At 35.9% G+C, this 27330-nt stretch overlaps 1 protein-coding gene across 1 annotated transcript in view; it reads right to left on the bottom strand.

Moving 5' to 3' along the window:
• PRKD1 (protein kinase D1) overlaps positions 1–27330 on the bottom strand; it is a 315285-nt gene that overhangs the window by 66697 nt on the left and 221258 nt on the right. Inside the window, exons 3-4 of the mRNA XM_034993621.1 lie at positions 13845–13976; positions 12477–12637 (exon numbers count right to left, since the gene is read on the bottom strand). Of these exons, the coding sequence (XP_034849512.1) occupies positions 12477–12637; positions 13845–13976 (293 nt within the window). The remainder of the gene's footprint in view (positions 1–12476; positions 12638–13844; positions 13977–27330) is intronic.

Raw genomic sequence — 27330 nt, 5'->3', positions numbered from 1 at the left:
GTAGAGCCCCTTAACCTCAAAGCAATAATGGCAAATGCTTCCTGAAAGACATTTAAAAATAATTTTAGGGGCGCCTGGGTGGCTCAGTCATTAAGCATCTGCCTTCGGCTCAGGTCATGATCCCAGGGTCCTGGGATCGAGCCCCACATCGGGCTCCCTGCTCCGCGGGAAGCTGCTTCTCCCTCTCCCATTCCCCCTGCTTGTGTTCCCTCTCTTGCTGTGTCTCTCTCTGTCAAATAAATAAATAAAATCTTAAAAAAAATAAAATAAGATAAAAATAATTTTAAAACTTCAGTAAAGTTCTTACATTTTAAAAATTCCATTAGACCTAACTTATTTCAAAAAAATCTATCATCAATTATACCCTGTGATTGCAAAGGACACCATTGTCTTAAATTCTGCTTCATTTTCTACTTTGACTTCAGCTCCTTTACTTCAGGAAAAAAACATTCTCCACAGTCATTTGCAAGGGTATTATGTTTAATCTGGCCATATTGATTAATTTTCAACAGTCTATCTGTAGTAAGAAAATTAGTGCAAATATGTCTTTTCTCTGTCAAAATAGCAGGGTGGGAAAAGACGGCAAAAGCACACATAAAACTGAAAATATTAACAGAGGATTAATCATATTAACACAGGATTAATTAACAGGGGATTAATCCTATATAAAGATTCTAAGCAACCAATAAGCAACTCAACAGAAAAAAAGGCAATTCACCACAGGTGAAATACAAATGGCCAATAAATATATGAAAAGCTATTTATCTTCCAATAAAGAAATAATATTTAGGCATAGAAATTTTTCACCTGTCAAATTAGTAAAAAAAACAAAACAAAACAAAACCCTTTTAAAATACTGATAAAATCTATTGTCAGGAAGAATATAAGGCAATAGAAATTTTCATACATTGTAGTTCACAGGGTTATAAATTTAAACTTTTACAACTTTTTGAAGAGCTGTTTGGAAAAAAATTGTATATATTCTTCAGTCCATTTGGCTTCTAAGAAGATAACTTACTAAATACATTCAACAAATGCTGACCAAGAAACCTACTAACACTTTTACAAATCAACAACAACAAAAACACAAGTATGCTTATTTCAGCTATGTTTAAAATTAAAAAATGAAAACAACTTAATCAATAGGAGAGATTAAGAAAGTTAATATATATATCATTGCAATATAACACAGGAAGTTTTTACAAAGACATATATACTATATCTATTTGTTTGCACATTGGCCATTTATGCAAGCTCCATAAGGGCAGAGAATTTATGTAATTTCGTATGCTTCCTCACTCCAGAGTTATAAACCTAAAAATGTTAATTGACCAGGACATGAATGTGGAACCGAGGGGTGGTTTCTATAAGAATTCTGCAACTTACACTGTCATGAATATATTGGTCAAATTTTATGCATCATTTTCTTCCAAGACAAGTATAAAAACAAAAGTCTGCTATCTTTTCAACAAACTGGATAGAAACAAGTTCAAGAACAACAGCTTGTGCCAAAAATGCATCTTATTTGCATCAGGAGTCATCCTGTGAAAGCCTGGTGGCCTTTAGAGGTTGTATAACTTTCACAGAAAAGTAGATGATCTCCCTCAGTCCCTTAGATAATCTGTTCCTGATTGCAATGTAGGAGAAGGAAGTGAAAAATGCTTCTCATTCTTCTTTGGCTTCATTCCGAAAGGACAATCTGAAGGGAAAGATACTAATTCCCATTTCAAATTATGTCTGGAAGGTATTGTAAATTACAAAATTTACATTTGCAAGAATATAAAAAAAATTACATTTACCTAGCTTTCACCCTGGACTTTTCTAAGTAGAGCACATTTTGAACTAGGATGATTTTTCCAAACATAGAAATTTACTATTACTGAAGTAGATATCTTCACTTTATATCCTATGAATCAAGATATCTTGACTTCTCAATTTTATTTAACCTAGAACACGTTCTGGTTGTGTTTTCATTAGCTTCCTTTGTTAGAGTTACTTTAACAAGACCATCTAAGAATGGACACTGATAATGGTATTTGAAATTTATAGTCTCATGAAGAAAAATAATATGTCAATTCTCAATTTGCCAGAAGTACGGAAATAAGGAAAACTAAAGATTAATAAGCCAACTGGTCAAAACAAGTTATCATTATAAAAGCATCATTGTATACTCTCCTTTAACACTTGATCTAAATGCCTTTCCTCTTAGTCCAGGCTATCAATTGCTTAAGATAAATAAAAGGCCAGTTTTGGAGGGGGGCTTAATTAAAACCTTTAGGAAGGAAATTTGTGAATTTTGTAAGTATAATTTCTTCTTGGACTGAGACCTTGATATATCCACTTGCATACCATCCTTTTAAAAAATAATTAAATAGATTGTGATAATACATTAAGGATTAAAAAAAGCTTCTTTCTTAAAAAAAAAAGTTATATTCATCTTCAGGCAGTCCTTGTTGTATGCCAACTAAAACCTGTGTGTGTGTATATATATATATATTGGGATGGTGGCCTCACTTTGCATGGTTCTGTGGTACCTGGCTTCGGGATACAATTCCAATATGCATGCATTTCAGTTAACATGTCACCAGGTAAAGTGCGTGCTGACTGTATTCTGTTCTATTCTCAACCTGTCTTTTCAATTTCCTAGAAAAACCTATGGGCTTTCTGCAGTTCAATAGGTTGGATTCTGAGCTAAATTCTGACCTGATTATTCTCACAGAGTTAATACAAATAATTGTCTGATGTCAACCTATTAGCATTATGTTGGTTTGTAAAAGATGGTGAGGCACATTCCTATTGTCAGGTGAGTTAGTACCTACCTCAAAGCCAGGACTCACAGGAGACTGAAACATGAAGTTTTAAGAGCAAAAAGCAGGCAAAGGTGCAGAATAAAGAGGAAAAAAGACAAGAAAATGGTGTTATTTGAAGAAAGCAAGACATGTTATCAGTAATGTTTTATATAGATGCATTTTCAAGCAAAATGTTACACTAATCAGCTTTACGGTCACAGAGACATCTGAGTTAGAAACTACTTTTTAACATTTAAATGGAATTATGAACACTAAGTCAAGATTGCAAAAACACAGTTTACAATTTGTGAGTTGGGAGAGGTAAAAAAAAAAAAATCTACTTGTTAAGGTGTCAGTGATGAAAGACAGCTCTTTCACCTTGTTGAAAATAAATTATAGTCAAAATGAAGCATTTTTGACCTTTACGGAAAGGATTAGATTTTCTTCACAATAATTCATCCTCTCAATGGGAAAAGAATGAAAAAGGTCATCAAAGTAATCAAATGTTACATAGTTGTTATCTGCCTGCAGGCAAGAATAAGCTGATGAATAATCAGTATTACTCAGTGGTTTACAAACCTGGAAAGTCCAACAGTGGGTTAGAGTTTTAATGAGAGAAATATGCCTACAATGCATTCTTTGCTCATTTTAAAATCTTTGTTGCATATCATTGTTTTCTGTCTGATTTCATTCAAGGTTGAAGTATAATTCAAAAGTAGAAAGGTTATTCTGAAAAATTGTTTTAAGAGGAATATCAATGAAAAATGTAAGAAACATCTTGGTTAAGTAAACAACACATATCCTGTATTTACACTGAATATGTTTTTTTCATCCCAAATCAAAACTAAAATATAGCTGACTCTTTTTCTTAACAAAAATGCATGGCCATTGTTCTCTGAACCCCCATACCCTATTCTGCAATGTACAATCTACAATCAGAGACATTGGGAAGTAGTGTACATTTAGACTGAGGTTCTGACAAGATTAACTGTTACCCAGTAATACCTGCTACATTTCTGGATTGACATGAAGCATGTGCAGAACTCAGGGTTAACAACCGCTCATTTGAACAGATCCAAACAGACTTTTAGGGATGTTAGGGAAGAAGACCTTCCTCTGCCTTATGGCCTTGTAGTTGGACTTAGAAGCAAATTGACATGAGACAGATTAACAGGAGAAAATAAATTTTAATAGCTGTACACATGGGGAATCTACACAGACATGAAATTCCAAAAGCAATGAGGCAACATGAAGCTTATATGAGCTAATGAGACGGGTAGGGCCTGAGGATATGTAGGGGAAGAAGGTCTTTAGCAAGAAGGTGAAGAGAGATGTTTGGAAAAACAAAGTTGCCCTATTATGCAGATAAGTTCCTTAGGTAAAGGGGAGTCTCTATTAATAGATCTCTTCCTGTTACAGGCTCTCTTTTCCAATGCAAATTTAGGCAGTTGTGGGGGAGGCAGAGAGCTTTCCCTGCATCTGCTGGGTTTTGATTGCTTTTAACTCAAAACAATCTTTATGCCAAAGTGGCCCATCTTGGGATAGCCCGCCCTGGGTCCCTACAAGGTAAAATTATAACCCTCTTTGTATGTACTTTTATGGAACATTTTCATACAGAGATGGCAATGCTTTCTCTTTGGGGGAGGAAATCAATCAATTTTCTCAATTTCCAAAATAAGGTCTTATCCTTATCCTCATCAACATATCTGATATGTAAAGTTCATGATTTTCCTCCCGTTTGTAAGCTCTGAATACCTTTACTCTGGGCTCTAATCAGCATTCACTTTCAGCTGAATGCTATTCAGCTCATGATATTTGAAGATGATCTATGCAACATATGTTCATTTATTCCACTAAGTTACCATTTCTCAAAGTGTATTTTTCCCCTATAGGATATCCCTAAGTTTTATGAGGAAAAAGGGATTCCATATTTGAGTCAGTATAGGAACACTGATTTCTTTATTCCAAGACTTCTGAGACCCATAATTATGCTTAATAAATATTACGATGTCTAATACATGGATGGACCAAGAAGGACTTCCCAGTATTATCTGACCAGGAAAATTTTTTTTTTTTTGCAGAATATGTGATAGGACCATTACTTTAAAGAAAAAATTGGGGGGGACACACAGCTCTTTCTACTTTGCTATCAAGGTAGAATCACCAGAAAGGTTATTTTTCATCCCAAATAGGTGCCACCTATTCCTTTAGCAGTTGGCTGTAATATTATGCTATAGTTTTGTTTTTATTTTTGTTTTCCCCTTGAAGGAAGATCATCTGAATTACAGTTTTTCATCTGTAGTAAAAGCTACTGTAGAAAACAATGTTGATTATGCAAATGATATGCATATTAGGATGATGTGACACATGACTTTTCTTTAGCACCCAAAGAATTTGTTTTCCTTTATTAAATAATATAATTCCTATAACCCCATTTTCATCAACCAATATTAATTTCAGAAATAAATCTAATTATTAATTATTCTGATTTTATTTTCTCACATGACCTGTGATGAAGAAACGTAATAACTTTATAACTCACTATTTATTTGTTTCTAGCTTTTAGCTATTATGAATAAAGATACAAATATGCTTGTAACAATACCATTCACATTGGCACCGCCTCAAAAAGAAATACTTAGGTATAAATCTAACCAAATATGTACAAGATGTGCATGAGGGAAACTATAAAATTCTTATGAAAGAAATAAAATAAGAACTAAATAATGGAGAAACATTCCATGTTCATGGACAGGAAAATTTAATATTGTAAAGATGTCAGTTCTTCTCAACTTGATCTATAGATTCAATGCAATCCTAGTCAAAATCCTAGCAAGTTATTTTATGGACATCAACAAACAGATTCTAAAGTTTAGGACGAAAGGAAAAAGATCCAGAATAGCCAACATAATATTAAAGGAGAAGAACATAATTGGAGGACTGATGCTACCTGACTTCAAGACTTACTATAAAGCTACAAGAATCAAGACAGTGTGGTACTGGTGAAAGAAGAGAAAAATAGATCAATGGATCAGATTAATGAGCCCCAAAATAGTCCTTTGTAAATAGAGTCAACTGGTCTTGGACAAAGAAACAAAGGCAATACAATTTACAAAAGCAGTTTCCTCAACAAATGGTACTAGAACAACTAAACTTCATATGCAAAAAAAAAAAAAAAAAAAATCTAGACACATACCTTACACACTTCAGAAAAATTAACTTTAAATGGATAGACCTTAATGTAACAGAGCAATGCAATGTAATAGAGTAATGTAATGTAAAAGACTTAATGTAAAACACAATACTATAACATTCTTAGAAGATAACATAAGATAAAACCTACATGACTTTGAATATGGTGATACCTTTTGAGATATAACACCGAAGGCACTATTCATGAAAGAAACAACTGATAAGCTGCACTTCATTAAAATTAAAAATTCCTGCTCTGCAAAAGACATTGTCAAGAGAATTAAAAGACAAGCCACTGGGAGAAAATATTTGCAAAATGTTTGCAAAAGACCCATCTAATAAAAGATTGTTATCTAAAATATACAAAGAACTTTTAAAACTCAACAATAGGAAAACAAACAACTTAATTTTAAAGATGGGCCAAAAATAATAGATACCTTGCTAAAAAAAGGTATAAGCAGGGGTGCCTGGCTGGCTCAGTCAGTAGAGCATGAGACTCTTGATTTTGGGGTTGTAAGTTTGAGACTCATGTTGGGCATAGAGATTACTTAAAAATAAGAATCTTTAAACAAAAAAAAGAAGATATAAGCAGATAGCAAATAAGCATATGAAAAGAAGCTCCACATCATATGTCATCAAGAAAATGTAAATTTAAACAATGAAATACCACCATACACCTATCAGAATGGCCAAAATCCAGAACACTGACAACGCCTAATGCTAACAAGGATGTGGAGCAACAGGAACTCTCATTCATTGCTGGTGGGAATGGAAAATGGTACAGCCACTCTGGAACACAGTTTGGTGGTTTCTTACAAAACTTAACATACTCTTACCTTATGATCTAGCAATCAAGCTTTTTGATACTTACTCAAAAGAGTTGAAACCTTATGTCTACACAAAAACCTATACATGAATGTTTATTAGCCTTATTCATAATTGCCGAAATGTAGAAGCAACCGAGATGTCCTGTGTTAGGTGCAAGGATAAATAAACTGTGGATACCTACACAATGGAATATTATTCCATGCTAAAAGGGAAGACTTGTCAGGGCATGAAAAGACATGGAGGAAACTTAAATGCATATTACTAAGTAAAAGAACCCAATGTGGAAAGGGTACATACTGTATAATTCCAACTACATGACATTCTGCAAAAGGCAAAGCTATGGAAAAGTAAAAGGAACACTGGTTAGCAGGGATTGGGTGAAAGTGAATAGGGAAGAACAGGTGGAACACAGGATTTTTAGGGCAGTGAAAATACTTCATGTGATACCATAATGATGAATACACAAATATACATTTGCCCAAACCCAAAGAATGTACAACAAGATTGAACACTAACGTGGGACTTTGGGTGATTATGATGTGTTAGTGTAGACTCATCAGTATTAACAAAAGTGCTGCTCTGACGAGTGATGTTGATAATGGGAGAGGCAATGCATGTGTGGGGGCAGGTGGTATATGGGAAATCTCTGTACCTTTCTTTCAATTTTGCTAAGAACCTAAAACTGCTCTAAAAAATGAAGTCTAAAAAATTTAAAAGCAAGAAACAAAAAAAAATGCTTGTACATATCTTTCTATACATGTCTATACACATTTCTGTTGAATATAAACCTAGGAGTAGAACTGTGGAGTCACATGATATGCATATGTTCAGCTTTAGAAGATAAATGCCAACCATTTGTCCAAAGCTGTGAACCAATTTATATCCACACAGTAGCAGTGTCTGTGAGTTCCAGTTCCTCAGTATCTTCATCAATACTCGTTATTATCAGGGTTTTTTTCAGTGTTAGACATTCTGGTGTGGACCTATTTCACTGTTCATTTAACTTTAGACTCCTTGATAACTAATGACGTAAAGTACATATTCATGTTTATTGGCTGTGCTCTTTTATAAAGTGCTTTTCAAGTATTTTTGCCTGTATCTTAAATGGAGTTGTCTGTCTTCTAAATTTATGTAGATGTTCTTTATACATTCTGGATATGAGTCTTTTATAAGATGGATACATTGAAAATACCTTTTCCCATTCAGTGACTTGCTTTCCAATCAATGGTTTTTTTTTGCTGAAAACAATTTCTTAATTTTAATGATGTCCAATTTATCACTCTATTCCCTTTGACATCAGTGAGTTGAGTCCTGTTTAAAAGAGCTCTTCCAACCCCAATTTCTTGTAGATACTCTTCTATGTTATCTCCTAGAAGCTCTCAATCTACCTTGAATTAATTTTGTATATGGTGTAAGGTAGGGTCAAGATTCATATTTTCCAGATAGATACCCAATTGGTCCCAGAAATATGTGTTGAAGAGACCATCTTTTTCTCACAGCAGTGATACCCTTGTCAGAAATCAGTTGGCTTACACATACACACAGGTAGTTTCTAGACTCTTTATGCTGTTTGATTGGTTTATTGTTCTGCTCTTGCATAATACCACCTTGTTTTTTAATACTTAAACCTTGTGCAATACTACATTGTCTTAACTACGGCTTTATAATATGGAAATTCTCCAGCACGGTTCTACCTCAGGGGTTCTCAACCTCAGCATTACTGACATTTGGGGCCAGATACTTCTTTGTTGTGGGCGCCTATCCTGTGCTCTGACCTCTCTGTGATTTCCTTCCTTCTGAGACACCAGTCCCTCAAATCCTGATTGCTTTGGTTGCTCTTGGGTATCTTCAAATATTATTTTCTTCTGGTTTCTTCTATTTTATTCAGCTTTTATAATTGTCCCTTGTAGGACAGTTGATCAGATATAAGCTTCTTCATAATTCTGAAAGAGATTATTAACTTTTTGCCTAAGACTAAGTCTCATATAACATGGTTCCAATCGGTTTTGACTTTTCCCAAATAACACAAGAACATTTGTCAATAAAAATAAAAAGATGAAAAAAATAAATAAAAAGATGAGTAAAGTACAGAGAAATGACTGATAGGATCATTTAATCCTGACTTCTGCAATTTTCTTAAAAGTCTATAAAATGGATATAATCTTAATAAGTATACTTATACATAATGATAGAATATATTAATGTAGCCTACTTAAGAACCTATTGAGTTTTTCTCATTTCCTCCTAATACTGGTGATGGTTTACAAAAAGGTATACACCCCCTGCTGAGCTGTTATGCCATAAATTGACTGCATTTGGGGTCTTCTTAAAAGATGGACTGCCTCATGGTTGTTATAATGAATGCAGTTTACAGCCAAAACTGATGACAGATAAAGCCTGTCATATGATCTATGTTGTTATACTTGTTTTTCTATCTTAGCAGCAATGTGGAAATCTGAGATTCAATTTATGTGCCAAAAATGAATAAATTAATAGAATTACCAGTGTCTTCATCTGTCTGTGAAATGGTGATTTTATAGTCAAAATAAGCCATCAAGTATGGACAGGAAAAATCATTTTCTTATGTTTGAGAAAAAATCTATACACTTGTCATGGCAGACTTGCAACATGGATGATATCAATGGGATTAATAAGCAATGCCACCTTTATACCTTGGTCATTGTCTTTTTCAGAAATGGAAAAATATCTTTTATTGCATATATAACTAAAAGGTTTTATTATTATTTCCATAATATTACTTTTGATTAGATAATTCACTATAAATTTTAAACCGTAATTACTGACCTTTTATGTCTTGCCCAGGGATAAAGAAGGACATATCCACTGTACTCCAAAATGCCGGGTAGAGCAGGGTAGTTTTGTCCCTACATAAAGCATCTGAGGCATAATCATGACCCAAGACAACCAGAAAATACATGCCCTCCTCAAAGTGGGCCAGTGTTGGCTTCCTTTCTCAGTTATCGGATAAAACAAGAGATAAATAGGTATACCATGAAGGTACAAAGAGCTTTGATACATGGAAAACATGACTTTGAGAACTAGCGGGTCAAATAGTGTCACAAACATGATTTCCAAAGGCATTTCTCATGTAAAGGCTACCTGCTGGGCATTTTATACAAGGTTATGAAAGTTTATGATAATAATATTTTTCAAAGTATTTTATGGCCCCAATATTTTCTCACCTTACAAATTTCTGATTTGGTCACAATCTTATAAGCTTTCTTGACAGACATGGTTAAAATCTGATTTTTAAAAATATATTAAAAAAAACATTTTAAGCATTCTACTATAAAAATTTCCATTCAGCAATAAAGCACTAATGAATTTCAACATTTCATGTAAAATATAGCTTGTAATCAAGTAATTCAAATGATGAAATAATTATTTAATTTGGTTAAATAAAGCAATTAAATAATTTGATTTAAAAACCCATGTTAAAGACTATAGTTATGTACCCTTAATTATATTTACATATAAATTATATATATTTATAAATATACACATGCATATAATTTAAATATGTAATTCAATTTATACTTATAAAATCTAAATTATATACATAATGTTTTATATTATTTATATGGATGTATGTGTATACATGTGTATAAACATGTATACATATATATGTATATATTATAAAAAGTTGAGATAGATCTAAAAGAAGAATCTTTAGTATTAATCATCTAGATTTCTAATCTATTCTAATAATGAATGGCTTTAGAGTTTTAGATTTCTTGTGGGATGTTAAATAATTTTTTAAGAACTTTTCTTGGTAAAACTGAAAGCAATATACAATTAATTTACAATTTTGTTTCTTAAACTTATTTTTAAGTATTCTATAAACACTGTCTCAGTGACTAACTTAAAAGCAAGAGTAACTACTATAACTTGAAAAATCACTACCTATAAAAATTCAAACTAAATCAAGGAATTTCAGAATTGGGAAGCTGACATGAGTTATTTGAAAAAGTAAATAGCCTTTGATTTAAGCACCTTTCAGTTAGAATATCACTAGTTCCAATTAATGCAACATTATGGAATAATATAAAATTACGCATGTACATTCCGAATAGTTACCGAACATAACATATTCTTCTAGTTAAATGGCAGGATTAAGTATTTGCCTTCCCCCAATAGGTTCACTTCATGAAAGACTGAAAACACAACAAAGTCTCAAAAGAAAGTCTTGGGAAAACAGACTATGACATTTTCCTATTTACCAAAATGAGCATGCATTTGGGCTATATGTCTGGTTTATGCTGTAACAAACAAGGGACCCATTGATACACCTTTTTTTAGAGATGTCTTCAAAAATTTATCACCCTTCTCCACTCCAAGAAGGATAAATTTAACCTTAATGTTGTAATAATTTTTTAAATTTTATATTGTTATGGAAATCACCATACATTACATCATTAGTTTTTAATGTTGTAATAATTTTTAAAGTTTTTCTTTAATTGATTTTTACAATAGTTAGATTCTAAAAATTCTTTGTAATATTCTTTGGGGGAAAGGAGCAACTATGGGAAATTTAATGTCTCACACTGTTAGCTTATGTTCTTATTTTAAAGATTTTATTTATTTATTTGACAGAGAGATAGAGAGAGAGCACAAGTAGGCAGAGAGGCAGGCAGAGGGAGAGGGAGAAGCAGTCTCTCGCTGAGCAGGGAGCCTGATGCAGGGTCGATCCCAGGACGCTGGGATCATGACCTGAGCCGAAGGCAGCTGCTTAACTGACTGAGCCACCCAGGCGCCCCGCTTTGTTCTTATTTTATTAATTAATTAATCAATTTATTTATTTTTTAAGATTTCATTTATTTATTTGACAGAGAGACACACAGCGAGAGAGGGAACACAAGCAGGGGGAGTGGAAGAGGGAGAAGCAGACTCCCCGCCGAGCAGGGAGCCCGATGCTGGTCTCGATCCCAGGACCCTGGCACTATGACCTGAGCAGAAGGCAGACGCTTAAGGACTGAGCCACCCAGGTGCCCCTATGTTCTTATTTTAAATAATTCACATAATTACCACAATTTTTACTTGGTTTTGAATGTGTGGAAAATCCAAATTTAACTGTCTTAAAGAAGACTATTTAAGTCATATCCATAAGTATTTTAGAGCTAATGGAAATATTTAAAGTATTCAAGTCCTGTTTTTCTCTCAGCATTTGTCCATCAGCGTCACCCTGACAATATCGCAGAATGTACGCCAGTGATGCCAAGACATTAAAGACTTGCCTATTTTCATAAGAGCAAATTTAAAATTTTCTCCCAGAATAAATATTCAGCGACATCACAAAGCACTCTAATAATCTCCAGAGGAGAACTTCTTTTATCTCTGGTTTCCAAGTTTCGACGAACTCATGTTTTGCAATATTCACACATTAGGTTTGCGCTGCTCTGGCCCTACGACCACGATGAAACCTCACATATTTCTAATTGCACGAAGCTCACAGATAAAAGCAAACGCAAAGCTGCTCGGTATTTGACGAAGTACTGACCAATCTCCAGCATAGGCCCTGAGGAAACCTGGTCATTAACACCCTGGCTGTGTCCTCCCTCCCAGGGCACTGTCTTGGCTAACACTGTTACCACACTGTCCCACAGGTTCCTCACGTAAATGGATAAATGGATAAACAGGAGGCTGTACCAGAAGGGGCTCGTCAGGGGCGCTGGTAGAGAGCTCAGCAGACACTGTGCGGACGGTGCTGAGCCCAGTGAGGGAAACGTTGGAGAGCCTTCTCCTCCTTACACCACTGCAATTGTTGGGGATTTTAAATGCACATCTCTTATGGTAATTCAGACCGCATCCTGGAAAGAGAAAGTAAAAATGATTTTTGTTCAACCATAAATTAAAAGCTCTTCTGGTATTAAATTATGCTTTTTAAAAATAGTACTGTTTCTTGAGGCTATTTGGAAATTCAGATTTTCTCTGAGCTTTTTCTGATTTCTTTTCACATTTTGTAAATAGGGTGGGTTTTGAATTCTGATTCTATTGGACCAGCTCAGCAACTATTCTAGTCATCTTTTTTTTTTTTTAAATGTTCTTTGATAGAATGGACTTGGGCTCTGAGGGATCTAGCAACAAAAACCCAAAGAGATCACCTGAGGCATTTTTAACTGCTACAAGTTTTAATGCGAGTGGATGCATAAGGGAAAGTTAATCACAGTTCATCACAACTTTTGAACTACGTCGATTTGAATCCTGGCTCGACAATTATTTTGTCCACATGACCTTGCATACCTCAGTTTTGCTGTCTATAAAACAGGAATAAGTTACTTTGTTTTTTTTTTTTTTTAAAGATTTTTATTTATTTATTTGACAGAGAGAGACACAGCGAGAGAGGGAACACAAGCAGGGGGAGTGGGAGAGGGAGAAGCAGGCTTCCCACCGAGCAGGGAGCCCGATGCGGGGCTCGATCCCAGGACCCTGGGATCATGACCTGAGCCGAAGGCAGACGCTTAACCGACTGAGCCACCCAGGCGCCCCAGGAATACGTTACTTTGTTAAGAAAATATGTAAAATACCTTACATGGTAGTTTCCACATGGTAGATCATTAGGAAGGCACCATTTTCTTTTCAATATTCCCCCTATTCATTGTTCACGTAAGACACATAGGTACAAGCTCCAGTCTGCCATTCTACAGCTGAATGACCTTGCATGGTTTGATTAACCTCCTAAATCTCTGCTCATTTTAACAAACATTTATTGAATGCCTACTAATCCAAATCCTGACTGAAGAAGCAAATATTATTTTTAGCTTGTTGCCAAAATAACACAAAAGAAACAAATCTACAAAATATGTAAATGGTGTGAGTGTCAGGTTTCCCAGATCAGAGCAAATATGCTGAAGACAGGAGATGTAACGAAATGAACAGAACAGAATCCACGCACCCAAAAAAATCGCTGGAAGACATCTGAGGGAAAGATGACATTATTGTAGAGGGCACAACATAAGCAGATAGTTGATATGTTCCTGCATGTGACTGACTTGATTGGGGAAGGAAAGACCTTACCTTCACATTTAAGACCTTGACGCACCAACCCCCACAGCATTTCTCCACAGTGATCACAGAAAGCTGGAGCTCTGTATGAATGAACAAAAAGAGCGTGGGGACGAATCTGAAAGTCTTCAAAGGTGGCAGAAGCTGTAGAAATAGTAACATTGGAAAATAAGTCAAATGGATACTCTGATCTTTAGATAATTAGCATACAGGATAATTAATATGCAAGTATGGATATAACTCTCTGGGCAAAGTCAGGAAAGATAAGATGCAAGACTGCTTGGCTTTAGCAGTGAGACTCCATTCTTCCCACCCACAACTTTACCACTGGTGGCTTGGCAGAGCCTCTCTCCCATCTTCCTGCTAGTCAAAGTTTCAGGGCACTTTGAGAATAGGTAAAATGTGGAAGAAAGCATGAATCAAGGATAGTTCAATCAGATTTACAAATACCTGATGTTACTTTAAAATATTTTGCGGGGCGCCTGGGTGGCTCAGTTGGTTAAGCAACTGCCTTCGGCTCAGGTCATGATCCTGGAGTCCCTGGATCGAGTCCCGCATCGGGCTCCCTGCTCGGCAGGGAGTCTGCTTCTCCCTCTGACCCTCCCCCCTTTCATGTGTTCTCTCTCAAATAAATAAATAAAATCTTAAAAAAAAAATATTTTGCTTTTTCTTCCCTGAAAGGCAGTCAGAAATATTAATGAAAAACAAATTTGATGGATTGAATTTGACAGATCAGAAGATGGAATACTTGAATATGACCAGTAGAACTACATGAGAAGGGTAGGGCCCCACTGGAAGACGGATGAGAAATCTAAGCAGCCTCTTCTTTGGGAGATAGAGTTGTTTGAACTCTTAAGGCAATATAAACAAGCATTTATTATGACCTAAAAATAACTAAGCAGCCTCTTCACCAATAGGTAAGAGGGACTTAATACACACACTGGTGAATTCCAGTCCACTCCTTGAGAAATACACTTTAGCAAATTATACTCATGATGTAGGGTACTTTTTGTTATCACATATTGCTACTTATTCTATATGGTACTCCTGCAAAGTACTGAAATTCATTACTTTTTTAAATTATATTTTTCCAAATGATATATTTTTTAAAGATTTTATTTATTTATTTGACAGAGAGAGACACAGCGAAGAGAGGGAACACAAGCAGGGGGAGTGGGAGAGGGAGAAGCAGGCTTCCCGCTGAGCAGGGAGCCCGATGCGGGGCTCGATCCCAGAAGCCTGGGATCATGACCCGAGCGGAAGGCAGACACTTAATGACTGAGCCACCTAGGCGCCCCAAAATGATATTTTTTGTTGTGTTACAAAAGTAGTGTATGCTTTTTGTTGTTGTTCAAGTCAAGAAAGATACAGAGAATTGAAAGTAAAAGACCACCCACTTTCCCAAAATTCTAATGGGTAGGGGGTGTAACTTTCTAGATTTATTTGCATACATAGCCTAATGTTGAGCTTACCCAGGACAGTCGAGTGAGTGTGCTGAGCTGGGAGGGAGAAGAGCTGGATTCAGCTTTGCCATTACTCAAGTGACACCTCACCTAATCATCATGAGCCTCAGTTTCTCATACATAAAAAGAGAAGATCTGACTGATGGTAACTTCTCCAAGCCCTAAAAGTTTACACTTCCATTAAAGTTAGGACCATGTGCACTTGATTTCATAAGGTTTTATTCAAAGAGAATTTGTGGGGTGAGGGGAACTTAGGCCTTAAATACAGTGTTCTATTCTGCTTCTCTCTTCCTTCTGGTTGCCTTCTTGCCTTACTTTTTCAACACACCTTTGTTAAGCACCTTCAGTGTTGTCAATGGTACAAATGGGGATAAAGATCTAATGATGGGTAAGACCTCTCTACCGAGCTTACCAAACTAGCAAGAAAGATAGGTAAAAACAAACAAAAAAACCCCACGGTAAGTATAAAATGACTTCCAAGGTTCAGAGAAACTACAAAATGTGACCTATGATACTAAATAGAACTAAAACTACAACCCATAGGTGTTCTGGCCCCCAGTTCACTGTCCTTTTCATCACACCGGCATTACATCTTATCTTCCCTATCTCCGCCCAAAGAGTTATGTCCAATAGGCCCATGCTGTGGAGAATAAATATGTGCAGTTTTCTTATTGCTGCCTTGGAGAGCAGGCTATAGGCTAACAAATCACTCACTGAGTGTACTTAGGAAGTGCTTACCTTGTTAACTCAAGTATACAAGGTGTCACAGAGTGCATACTGAAGATGTAGGCCATTCATCTCTGCTAGGTAGGTGTCCAAACTTATGAGGACAACTCTGAGGGTAACACATCCCTCAGAGCAAGTGATAATAGAACATGCAGGAAAGTGACTCACTTCAACCAGAAAGAATATTACTGATGGTTCGCAGGACATACAACTGGACCATAATAGAAGATTGAAAATTTTAATGAGTTGATTGTTCTTTGAGCCTTGAATAAAAGCACTTTATTCCAAATCAATGTGCTTTACTGTTGAAAATCAACTTATTAAAATCATGACTTTTACTCAGTTGGAAAGATAATTAAAATAACAAGAATAATTAGGATGTATTGAGCTCTTAATATATATTAGATATTATGCTAAGAGATTTAAGTGTGGGAAGAAGAAGCTGATCAAAGAACCACCAACGACCATGCACCAACACGGCCTCCATGAAGTTCTGACTAGCGTTAATATTCTTTATAAAAAGGATTTCAAATGAAATAAGTTGAAAAATTGCATATTATGTTTCTCACTTCAAGATTCACAATATTATAGTCAATGCTTATCAGTAAAGGAGTATGATTTGGGTACCAATCATCTACTTTTGTGGTTTGGTCAAAACATGTCTAATTTGGGGATGGTAAATTCTCTTTAAAACTGAGCTCTCTGACTTATGGAGAGAGAAAAAAAAAATTGTTTTTATAATATCAGAGAAGGGGTGCCTGGGTGGCTCAGTCATTAAGTGGCTGCCTTCGGCTCAGGTCATGGTCCCAGGGTCCTGGGATCGAGCCCCACATCGGGCTCCCTGCTCAGCGGGAAGCCTGCTTCTTCTCCCTCTCCCTCTGCTTGTGTTCCCTCTCTCGCTGTGTCTCTGTCAAATAAATAAATAAAATCTTTTAAAAAATAAAATATCAAAGAAAATACTTTGTGCCAATCGTTAACTCCTTGCCTCTTCTTTCCCCTCCCCCTAAAAAAGTCACCCCTCAGGACCAAACAACTATGACAATACTATAATACCAATTAGTTAATAATTACTGTAGTTTTCAAAATAAGGAACATTAATATTTGAGAATATGAATACTAAGCTGTGCTCTCAGATATTTTTGAATTAATCAGGAAAAATATAAATAATTAAACTGAAGATTTTCAATGACCACACTCCTTCTCCACCCCCCCACCCCATTTATGCCAGATAAGTTTGTTTTTTCACTTTTTAAAGGGGATTAACATTCATAAGCGGTTAGCACCCTTGACTTATGTTTAAATGCCATTTTCTAAAGTTCAATTTTAATATTCTCCTGTTAATTTTAGAATAATTAAATACATTTTTAAAATAAAACTACCAAGTACAGGGAGGTTTTACATCCATTTGAAATCAAAGCACAACATCCATTCATTATGAATTTACCTGTTCTGCACCCTGGGGGAAATCAGCATTAGCTGAGTGTATGCATGCCATCTCGCCTAATCACAAAATTGCACTTCAGAGATAATCACTTAGCACAGGAAAACAAAGTGAATGCTGTAATTCCATTTCACTTAAGTTTTGGAATCAAAATGGACAGATGAGAGTAGGAATATTAAAGTGTCTAGAGACTCCAAGAGAGGAACAATGTACTATCTCTGTCAGTTTGTCATAATCAATCAACCAACCTAAATTAAAAGCATGTGACAGGGCTACAAACCAAGCACAATGGGCCCTTATACTGGTATTTGTGTCTCTTTGATTTGTTCTATTCAAAGTCTATTGTTCTACACCAGTGTGCAAGAGAGGAGAAAATGACATGCTTTCCTTAGTCACTGAGCCTTTGAAACAGGTAATTGAGCCAAAAACTCTAAAATAATCAGTAGTTCTTTTAAGGTTCATTATGAATTGTTGCACAAAATGGAATAAACTGTTTGGTTAGCAGTACAGAAGAAATGAGGCTTCTGAAGCAAAATAAATAATCTCTAGAGGTCAAAATTATTTGCATAATAAAATAAAATAATGTCAGCTCCTCCAAGATTTTCAGTAATTTTTTTTATTGGTAATTTTGGCAATTTCAGAGAAGCATTAACTCTTTCTGGTATCAGCATTTTGGGACAGATATAAGAGAAAAGGTTAACACACTGCAAGTATCATCTCTTTCCGTTTTTCACCAGCAGTCTATGAAGTAGATGTTATTATCCCTACTTTACAAATGAGAAAACTGAGTCTCAGAGAAATTAAGAAGCTGTCCTAGGTAATAGAGGATCCTGATTCAGACAGTCTTCACACCTGAACCATACAAATTCTCTAAGCCGCTCTGGATCAAATTATCGTATTTCTCTGACCATTAAAAACATTATGGATTATAAACTGTATCTTAATTTTATGAATCACTAGAAAAGATATTTAAAAAATGCATTTAAATATAACACACTAACCTCGTATCATGCATCCTTATCTCAGAGATGCAAAAGATACTGGACAGGAAAGGAGTCCATGAAATAACCATAGAATGAAATTAATTCTGTTTGTGATCAACTATCCTTTTAATATGCTTTCTGCATGGACTCCATTTTTTTAAATCCTTCTGCCTCCAAACCAATAGGAGCTAGTAACAATAACTGGTTTTTAAATTGTCACAAAATCAAAGGTAATGCATCACTAACAGCCAGTGGAATTTTTTGTCCACATGATAACCAGTGTTGCCACATTCAACTGGTAAGTCTGGCCAAGTGCAAAACATTATGAAGTTTTTTAAAGCTGTTAAGATTTATTGTAGATAAATTTGCCTTTTCCTTAACCTCCAGAATACTGCAAATAGCTTCTGGGTACCATTCCCACATAAATACACATACTCATCAGTTTTAAGGCTAAGAAACCATTATGTCCTTTAACATCCCATCATTTATCCAGACACCCAAATAGATATCATAAATCATCCTCGGTTCCTTGAGAGCTTCCATTGGTGGAATGATGACTCCTCACAAATCAGTTTATTGCATTTGTGAATATCTCAAATTAGTAGAAAGATTTTTTTTTTATACTGAGACTCAAACACTCCTCTGTAACTTCGACATGGTCCACATCTTTCATAAATTAGCTCGCAGAGGCCAAGTGATCCTACTATCTTCAAGTATGTAGTTGACTAATGCTAGTTTTACTGACGTTATCTACAACCCACTAAGTAATGTAGTATATGTTTGAAAGAGAAAAATGACAAGGAAACGGTACCTGTTATTGAGGGTTCAAAATCGAAGTGAGGATGACAGACCCCTAATAATCATAACAGAAAATGCAGAAATGGAAACAGAAAAGGGTGACTAAAACTGCCTGGATCTGTCAGGGAGAGCTTCCTCAAGGACAGACACTGAACAGAACCGAAGGATGAAGTGCATTGTATTTTGAAAAGTAGACAATGGGATGAAGAGGGAACATTTTTATATAGTCCGATTTTATTTAAGTATAGACAATTTATAGGATTAGCTACATATTTCTTTATAATTATAATTACTGTGAGTTCTTGACATTTCATCTTTGGTGCACTGTCAGGACAGTTAGCAAAGGGACTCCCAACTGTCCATGTGGCAGGCACGTGAAGTTTGACAACAGATCATATTTATGCTATTGTGGCCCACATATTTGACAGTACCTATAAAATTAAGTTTGCATATGTCTGTACTACCTCTGCCCCCCATACACACATATCTACATGGACATCCTAAGGCTGGTCATTTCTTTCTGCTTCTTCATTTGTCTCAGTCACTCCAAGCCATGTTTGTACCAGATTCTCCCTTTGAAGAAATGAGATTGGAATTTCCATTTTTGACTCATATCTGACCAGAAAAATGTTAGCGAGGTGCAATGATGGGAACTTGGGAGGCTATGAATATCCCAGAGGTTATAGCAGCCAAGAGAAAAAAAAAAACCATAAAATGCATTTAGATATGTTGATTAGGCAGTTCAGAAAGTTCTGGGAAAATATTTTATAAGTCCATGGCCAGAGACCCTTAAAAAAACATGGCTCCAGGAGGAATGGTCTCTCAAGCCAGATTGATAGCACAATAACAAGTTATCCTAATTAGGAAGAAAAAGGGGTGGGAGCTAGAGAAACTGACGTAACCTCCCAGGGAACTCTCTGACAAGCTCATACTGAAAAATAAAATGCATGAGCTACAGAAGGGGCAGCAGAGTCCGGTGAAGGCAAATGGCGGTTCTGGCCAGTAAGAGCCACCCCAAGAAGACTGATGGAAAGAAAAAGCCGAAGCTTTGAAAAAGCCTGAAATAGAACAAAAGACCTTGCAGCCGTGTGATATGTGGAAAGGATGAAGCCGAGACAGTCCTGAACCATCAAAAAAAAACAAAAACAAAAACAAAAACAAAAAACACAGCTTAATGCAACAAAATAGAAAAAGCTGAATTTTTCAGTTGTAATTCTTTCCCTATCTTTTCTAGGGGAAGAGGACTATTTTCAAAAAACAAAAAATTAGAAGAACAAATATATTTGAGAAGAAAATAGAGTAGATGAACAAAGATTATCTAAGGGCTTTAACTGAACTATTTTAAATAAGCCATAAGAAATTATACACAAGGGCTCAAAATTCAGCCTTAATCTTAAGAAAACATCTACTGCAATATTCTTACAGAATATTCTAACAAAATCTTATTGGGCCTAATGAAATTATTCTGAAGGCCTTCTGTATGAAAAACAGAAAATATTCTGATACAAACATAAAAGTTTAAAAGCAGAGTAAAGAAGAAATTCAGCCCTAGTTTTTATCAGAATATTCTATAAAACTATGATATTTTGAAAATATGCTGGCTGTAAGACAAAAGTTAAAAAAAAGGTCTTGATAGCACAATAATCCACTCTGTGTATGAATTTAAAATATGACAGAGGGAATATCGTAAATCAGTACAGCAGGAAAACATCTAACCAAATGATTAACAATTAGCTACATGGTGGAAAATATAACTTAGAATCTTATTTCCTAATCTATAGGAAATATATTTTTATATATTATAAATTACAAATGATTTATAACTTATTTATAACTTATAAAATCGATTTTATATTATTTTCTATATTACAGGAGATAGTCCTATACTATAGGAAATAAGGAAACATAGGAAACTTCCTAGGTTATATATGTACGTATATATACATACACACCTATATATGTATTATATATGTTATACCTGATGAATAAAAAGTTCAAATAACACACCAACCTGAACAAAACAGAAGTGAACGCTCATCAAATCTATAAAAGAAACGTGACTGTAGAAAGTAAGGGGAGCTCATAAGTCTTAACAGTGATGGAAGAAAATGAATGGTAAAGTTCATGAAGATGCTCATGTAGTAGGCACTACTGGTTGACTTGCCAAAGGGTCATAATGATAGTCTCTTTTTTTAAGCATGGTTACAATAGATTTATGATAATTATATAAAGCTAGGTCACAGAAAGCTAGTTATATTAACATTTTCAGGTATTCAGAATGTAACTCCTAACATACAAGGAGAGGCCCCTATGCATTGTCAGACACCAGACATGCAGGTGACAAGGCCTATGTTCCGTTATGAAAATTGGGAAGTCTGCATATATGCATTCTTGCTCAGAAAAAAATAAATCCTTCTTCTTTTTTTTCCTCTCTGTTTAACCAGAAGCAAGCAGCAAGACAGTAGGAGTGTTTGATGGCAGGGCTACAACCCTGCTCAGGAAGCGGCTGACGATCTGTTCCTGAACCAGCAGAGTTAGAGTTAATGCCTCAGTGACCGACCCTTTGTTTCCCTCCCAGGCAACTGAACTCTGGTTCTTGCAGAACATCTGCTTTAGAGGCAGCAATGCCTCCCAGTGTGCTCCAACCACTACTGACGTAGGCTTCCCTGTCTTTCACCCAAACCTTTGCTTTGTTTAGCATGTGGTAACCCCAGGAAGCTAACTCTACTCATCCCCAAACTCAGCTCAGTATCACCTGCTCTGGGAAGCCTTTTGTGATACGACCGCCCCCACCTGATGTAAACTGTCCTCTTCTCTGTTCTCATAAGCTCCTGGGCACACCTGTGTTATAAAATGTATCACTCTATATAGCAATCCCCTTCCTTACTCCTTTATCTGTTCACATCTGAGATAACAGATTGCTGGAGGATAGAGATCACACCTTCTCTCACTTTATATGCACATATTAATGATCAATTAATATGATTCAACCATGACTGAATAAATAAAGCAATGCCTTCAAAACTCATATGCTTGTCTGCAGATCCCAGGTTCTATATTTTACGAAATCCCAGCAATCTCTAAATACAGTATTTGAAGTTTAAAAGCAAAGCCCATCAAAACCATAATTTGGATCACATTTTAAAAAGTGTCTAGCAGTGCTTTTCAGAGATGTCCTTGCTAGTTCCTTATTACTGTAAAGGAAGCCTGGTGTCATAGTGACGAAAACCATGGACACAGCGTCAGAGCAGACCTGGCTACTAATCCTGGTCATAGCAAGTGAGTGACCTTGGGTAAGTCACAGTCCACCTCTCTAAACCTCAGTCTCCCTGTCTACAAAACTCGCTTAGTAAAGCTCACTTGACTGGGACATGAGGAAGACACAAAGTAACCAGCACAGTTCCAGCAGTGGTTATCACAAAAACGTCTTGGCATAATTTAGATTAACAGTGCGGGCTTTGTAATCCGAAAGACCTGGGTTTGAATCCCAGTTATTATTAATATTATTTATAATTATTATTGTCACCATCAATATTAATGGAAGGCAATACTGCTTTTAAATCTATTACCAATCCATAGCACTTAAAAAAACCAAGGGCTTTAAAAACTACTACCGTTTGTTCCCTCCATTACCTTATAAAGAATATGTTTCCACTCCAGAGGAAATTGCTTTTCTATCTACTGTTCTGGTTAACACTAATTAAATGAAGCTAAGCCCATAGGACGGTGTCTAGTTCCTTCTCTAAGATGAATCAATTAACAGTTGGGAATTGCTGTGGGGAAAGAAGGGTCACTGTATCCTGATGTGACTGAATGACAAATGCCACAGCTGGAAAGAGATTAGAGAGCATCTCAGGTCAAGAAAGAACATAAATGGTTGCCCCATGTGTCCAACATAGAGGAAAAAGAAAATTAAGTAAAAATGTCATGGAGTCAAATTCTAGCTAATGAGTGCAGGCTCTGCAGGCACCCTGAATGAGGGAAAGAAAGGTCAAGTCTGTTTCTTAGAAAGTTCCGGAGCATACAGGAAATGTTATACCTTTAAAAGGATAATGACCTCATTTACATGAGGAACACCCACATGCAAACCGCCCTTTAGATACTTACAAAAAGCTGGTAGACAAGGCTAGGTACAGTACTATGGGAAATGCTCTGATAGGCAGCAGGGTTTCTGGCAACAAATGGCATCACTGTTGTCAAGGACATCTGCACACAGAGACACCAGACTGAGGTCCTAGATGCTTTGCTTCAAGCTGAAGTCTCACTGTACCTTTCATAAAAACAGATGCTTACTTTTGATTCACAAACAACAGAACCCTTAAAAGCTGTGAAATCTGCTGGGTATTCCCACTGCAGAAGAAGCAAGAGTTCAGTGCGGGCTGAACTGAATCCAGGGCTTGCTGCACACGGGAAAAGTTCTGGCTGCCGCTCAGGGGACCAAGGGAAGGGGATGTGCTGCTGAGGAGCTCCCTGCATTCTTTCTGAAGAACCAGGCTCATTGATTTCATTGGTCTACGCTAGCTCACCAGAATAAGAGCTTTACCCATTGAAAATCTGAGTTGATGCTTTTTAGTCAGGTGCATTGAGGTGCAATTTACATTAAGTAACATCCACGCTTTTTTGTGCACAATTTTGATAAACATGTCATTATGTAACTAACACCATAATCGAGATACGCGCCAATTTTATCAACTCCTCCCAAATTCCCCTGTGCCGCTGTGTAGACAATCCCCTCCTCACCCCTGGCACCCTCCCCTGACAACCACTGATGTATTTTCTGTCCCTTTTTCAAAATGTCATATAAATGTAGCCTTTTGAGTATAGCTTCTGTCAGCATAATGCATTTGAAATTCATGCATGTTCTATGTGAATCTGTAGTTCACTCCTGTTTATGGCTGAGTTGTAGTCCGTGTGGTTGATACACTACAGCCTGCTGACCAACTCTCCAGGTGAATCCTTTCAACAGACCATCAGTTTATCCATCTACCAGGGCATTAGGGCATACGGTCATTTTGAGGTTGAGGGTGGTAGGGATATAGGGTCCAGAGCCCAGGTTCCAGGGGGAAGGCAGAGGCGGAAAGGAATGTTTGTGATCAGTCCAGGACATCCATAACATGGGCTGAAACATGTTTACTGTTGAAAACAATTTCTTTTTTACAACACTGGACAGCATATGACTTTGGGAGGAGATAAGGTGGCTTCACCGCTGTTTCCACCTACCACTTATAAGCTGTAGGATCTCTCTGTACCTCATTTACCTCATCTTTTGAAATGGGTAGAATAATAAACTCAAATAACAGTTTCACAATCATCTTAATGAGAAAATATTTTAAAATAACAGTATTATATTTGGCACTATACTGTGGTAGTACACAAAATATGGTAAAATATAGTAGACATTTTCTCAAATATATATGCATATGTAGATTTATAATAATCTTATGTTTTTATGTCATCAGCAAAAAATAAACTCAAAATAGATCATAGACTTAAACATAAAACCTAAACTGTAAAACTTCTAGAAGACAACCTTAGAGAAAATGTTTATGACCTTGGGCTAAAAAAAAGATTTCTCAGGGCGCCTGGATGGCTCAGTTGGTTAAGCGACTGCCTTCGGCTCAGGTCATGATCCCAGACTCCTGGGATCGAGTCCCGCATCGGGCTTCCTGCTCGGCAGGGAGTCTGCTTCTCCCTCTGACCCTCCCCCCTCTCATGTGCTCTCTCTCATTCTCTCTCTCAAATAAATAAATAAAATCTTTAAAAAAAAAAATTAAAAAAAAAAAGATTTCTTAGATACAACCAACACTTTAATTAATTTTTAAAAATTGGTAGACTTTATCAAAATTAAAAACTTCTGGTCTTCAAAAGATCTCTTAAAATAAAGAGACAAGCTACAATCTGGGAGAAAGTATTTGCAAAATACATTTCGATAAAGGACTTGTATCTAGACTATGTTAAAAACTCTCAACAATATTAAGGAAAGAACCAAAAGAATAGGTTTGAAAGACAGTTGATCAAAGAATCTAATGTAGATGGGGGGCGCCTGGGTGGCTCAGTCGTTAAGCCGTCTGCCTTCGGCTCAGGTCATGATCCCAGGGTTCTGGGATCGAGCCCCGCATCGGGTTCCCTGCTCGGCGGGAAGCCTGCTTCTCCCTCTCCCACTCCCCCTGCTTGTGTTCCCTCTCGCTGTCTCTCTGTCAAATAAATAAATAAAATCTTGAAAAAAAAAAAGAATCTAATGTAGATGGTAAATAAGTACATGAAACCTAGTTCATTGTGGGTACATTGTAGGTTCAGTGGGCTTTGGTACATTAGTTTGGAACTATTATCTCCATTTATGATATTCTTTCAGTTACAAAATCATTCTTGTTCTAAATATTTAATTTACAAATTAATGTGTTTGGGGACATAACTCATATACAGGTCTGTCTATACTTATTTTAGGATCTTACATCACATTCCATCTTTGTAAATGAGATCACAAACTTTGGTCTTACTCAAGAAAATATTTTGGGAGATCATCATTACCAATTTTTAGAAAACACCACAAGTAATTGCAGTTTATGATTTTTAATCTAAAATTAACTATGTTTGGACAAGCTTTAATTAATTTTGTGCAACAACATTCATGTTTTGAATATCAAAATGCTCTGCATGTGTATGGTAAGTGAATTATTACTGTAACTTTGTTCATTTACTCATTCAATATACATTTTAGTCTCATATAGTACTATTACAGTCATATCTGAATTTTAGCATTTAATTCCACTTTCTCTCCCGTTTTAAATTGCAAATCCCAATGTCATTATTACTTAAAGCAACAAAGGGTTAATTTTATCAGCACATAAATTCTAAACAAGCTATCTAGTGATTTCAGGACAACAGAGGATAAATAGCATAGGAAAAAAAAATGTTTAAAAAAAGATAGAGGTAAATTTTTACGTAAATTTGATGTTTCCTGTTGCAGTTTTAGGTAGTAATGTTTTTTTCCAGGGAGATATACCAGCACTGAGAGGGAGGGGAACAAAGTAGTTTTCAAATTATATCTGCAATCCTTGAAATACGGATAGCAGCTCCTTTCCTAGTCTAGGGGAATATTCTCTTGTGATTATCTTGAGTAATGGCAGAGTTCACTCTGTGCTGGGCATGTAGATAACATGGAGGCAGAAAGGACTGTGTTATTCAATGCAGTGTAACAGGTTAGAAAGGCCATTCTGGAGCAAGACTGCCTGGTTTGAAAGCCAGCTTCACCACTTACGAGGTGTCTGAGCCTGGCCATGATTCCTGATTCTGCAGGTCTCGGTGACCACATCTGTAATATGAGAGTGATAACTGCAATAGTAATTCAGGTTTTGAATGTGGACAAATTAGGCGAAAACGCATAGACACTTTAGTGAGGAAAGTCCTGGAGAATAATTTAGATCATCCTGAATCCAGACCTACATATGGATTTTCCAAGTTATCATATCCACTGCAAATTTAGTATCACTTTGCCTGTTCCTTTCCAATATTCCTACTTCATTTCTTTTTGTAGTGTTATTCCATTTGCTAAGAATTTCCTGAACTAGGAAAGATAGCTGTTTTCTTCTTAACCTTAATTGGACTGTGCCTTGCATATTCTTATTAAAAATGATGTTATTGATTTAAGTTAACTACTTCTTATTAAGATTCATGAAAGATTATAAAAATTGACTAATAATGTCAAATCAACTTTTTATTCCTAGAATAACTTACTTGGTTATTTTGTATTATTCTTTTGTATTCTTACAGATTCTATTTTTCTCAACACTTTATTTAGGGCTTTTGTATCCAGAAAGCAAAAATATTTCATTAATTGCATGTAGGTTCTGATTTCAGATATTCCTGGGTTTTAGGTACAATTTTACTCCTAAGTAACTGGGGGCTTCCTGGCAAATTGCTTAACTTTTCTATACCTCTGAAAAAGGCTTATCATAGTGCCTAGTGAATGGTAAGTGTTTAAAAACATTAATCATTCCATTAGTGGACACAGTCTATTCTTCCTGTCTTAGTTTCCTTTCTTAGTCGGCTTGGGCTGCTGTAACAAAATATTACAGACTGGATAGCTT

The sequence above is a fragment of the Mirounga leonina genome, unplaced genomic scaffold, assembly GCF_011800145.1.
Source record: "Mirounga leonina isolate KUSES-001 unplaced genomic scaffold, KU_Mleo_1.0 Mir_91, whole genome shotgun sequence".
NCBI classification, from domain to species: Eukaryota; Metazoa; Chordata; class Mammalia; order Carnivora; family Phocidae; genus Mirounga; species Mirounga leonina.
Note: the sequence above shows the minus strand (reverse complement) of the source record. Positions and strands in the feature narration are given on the sequence as shown.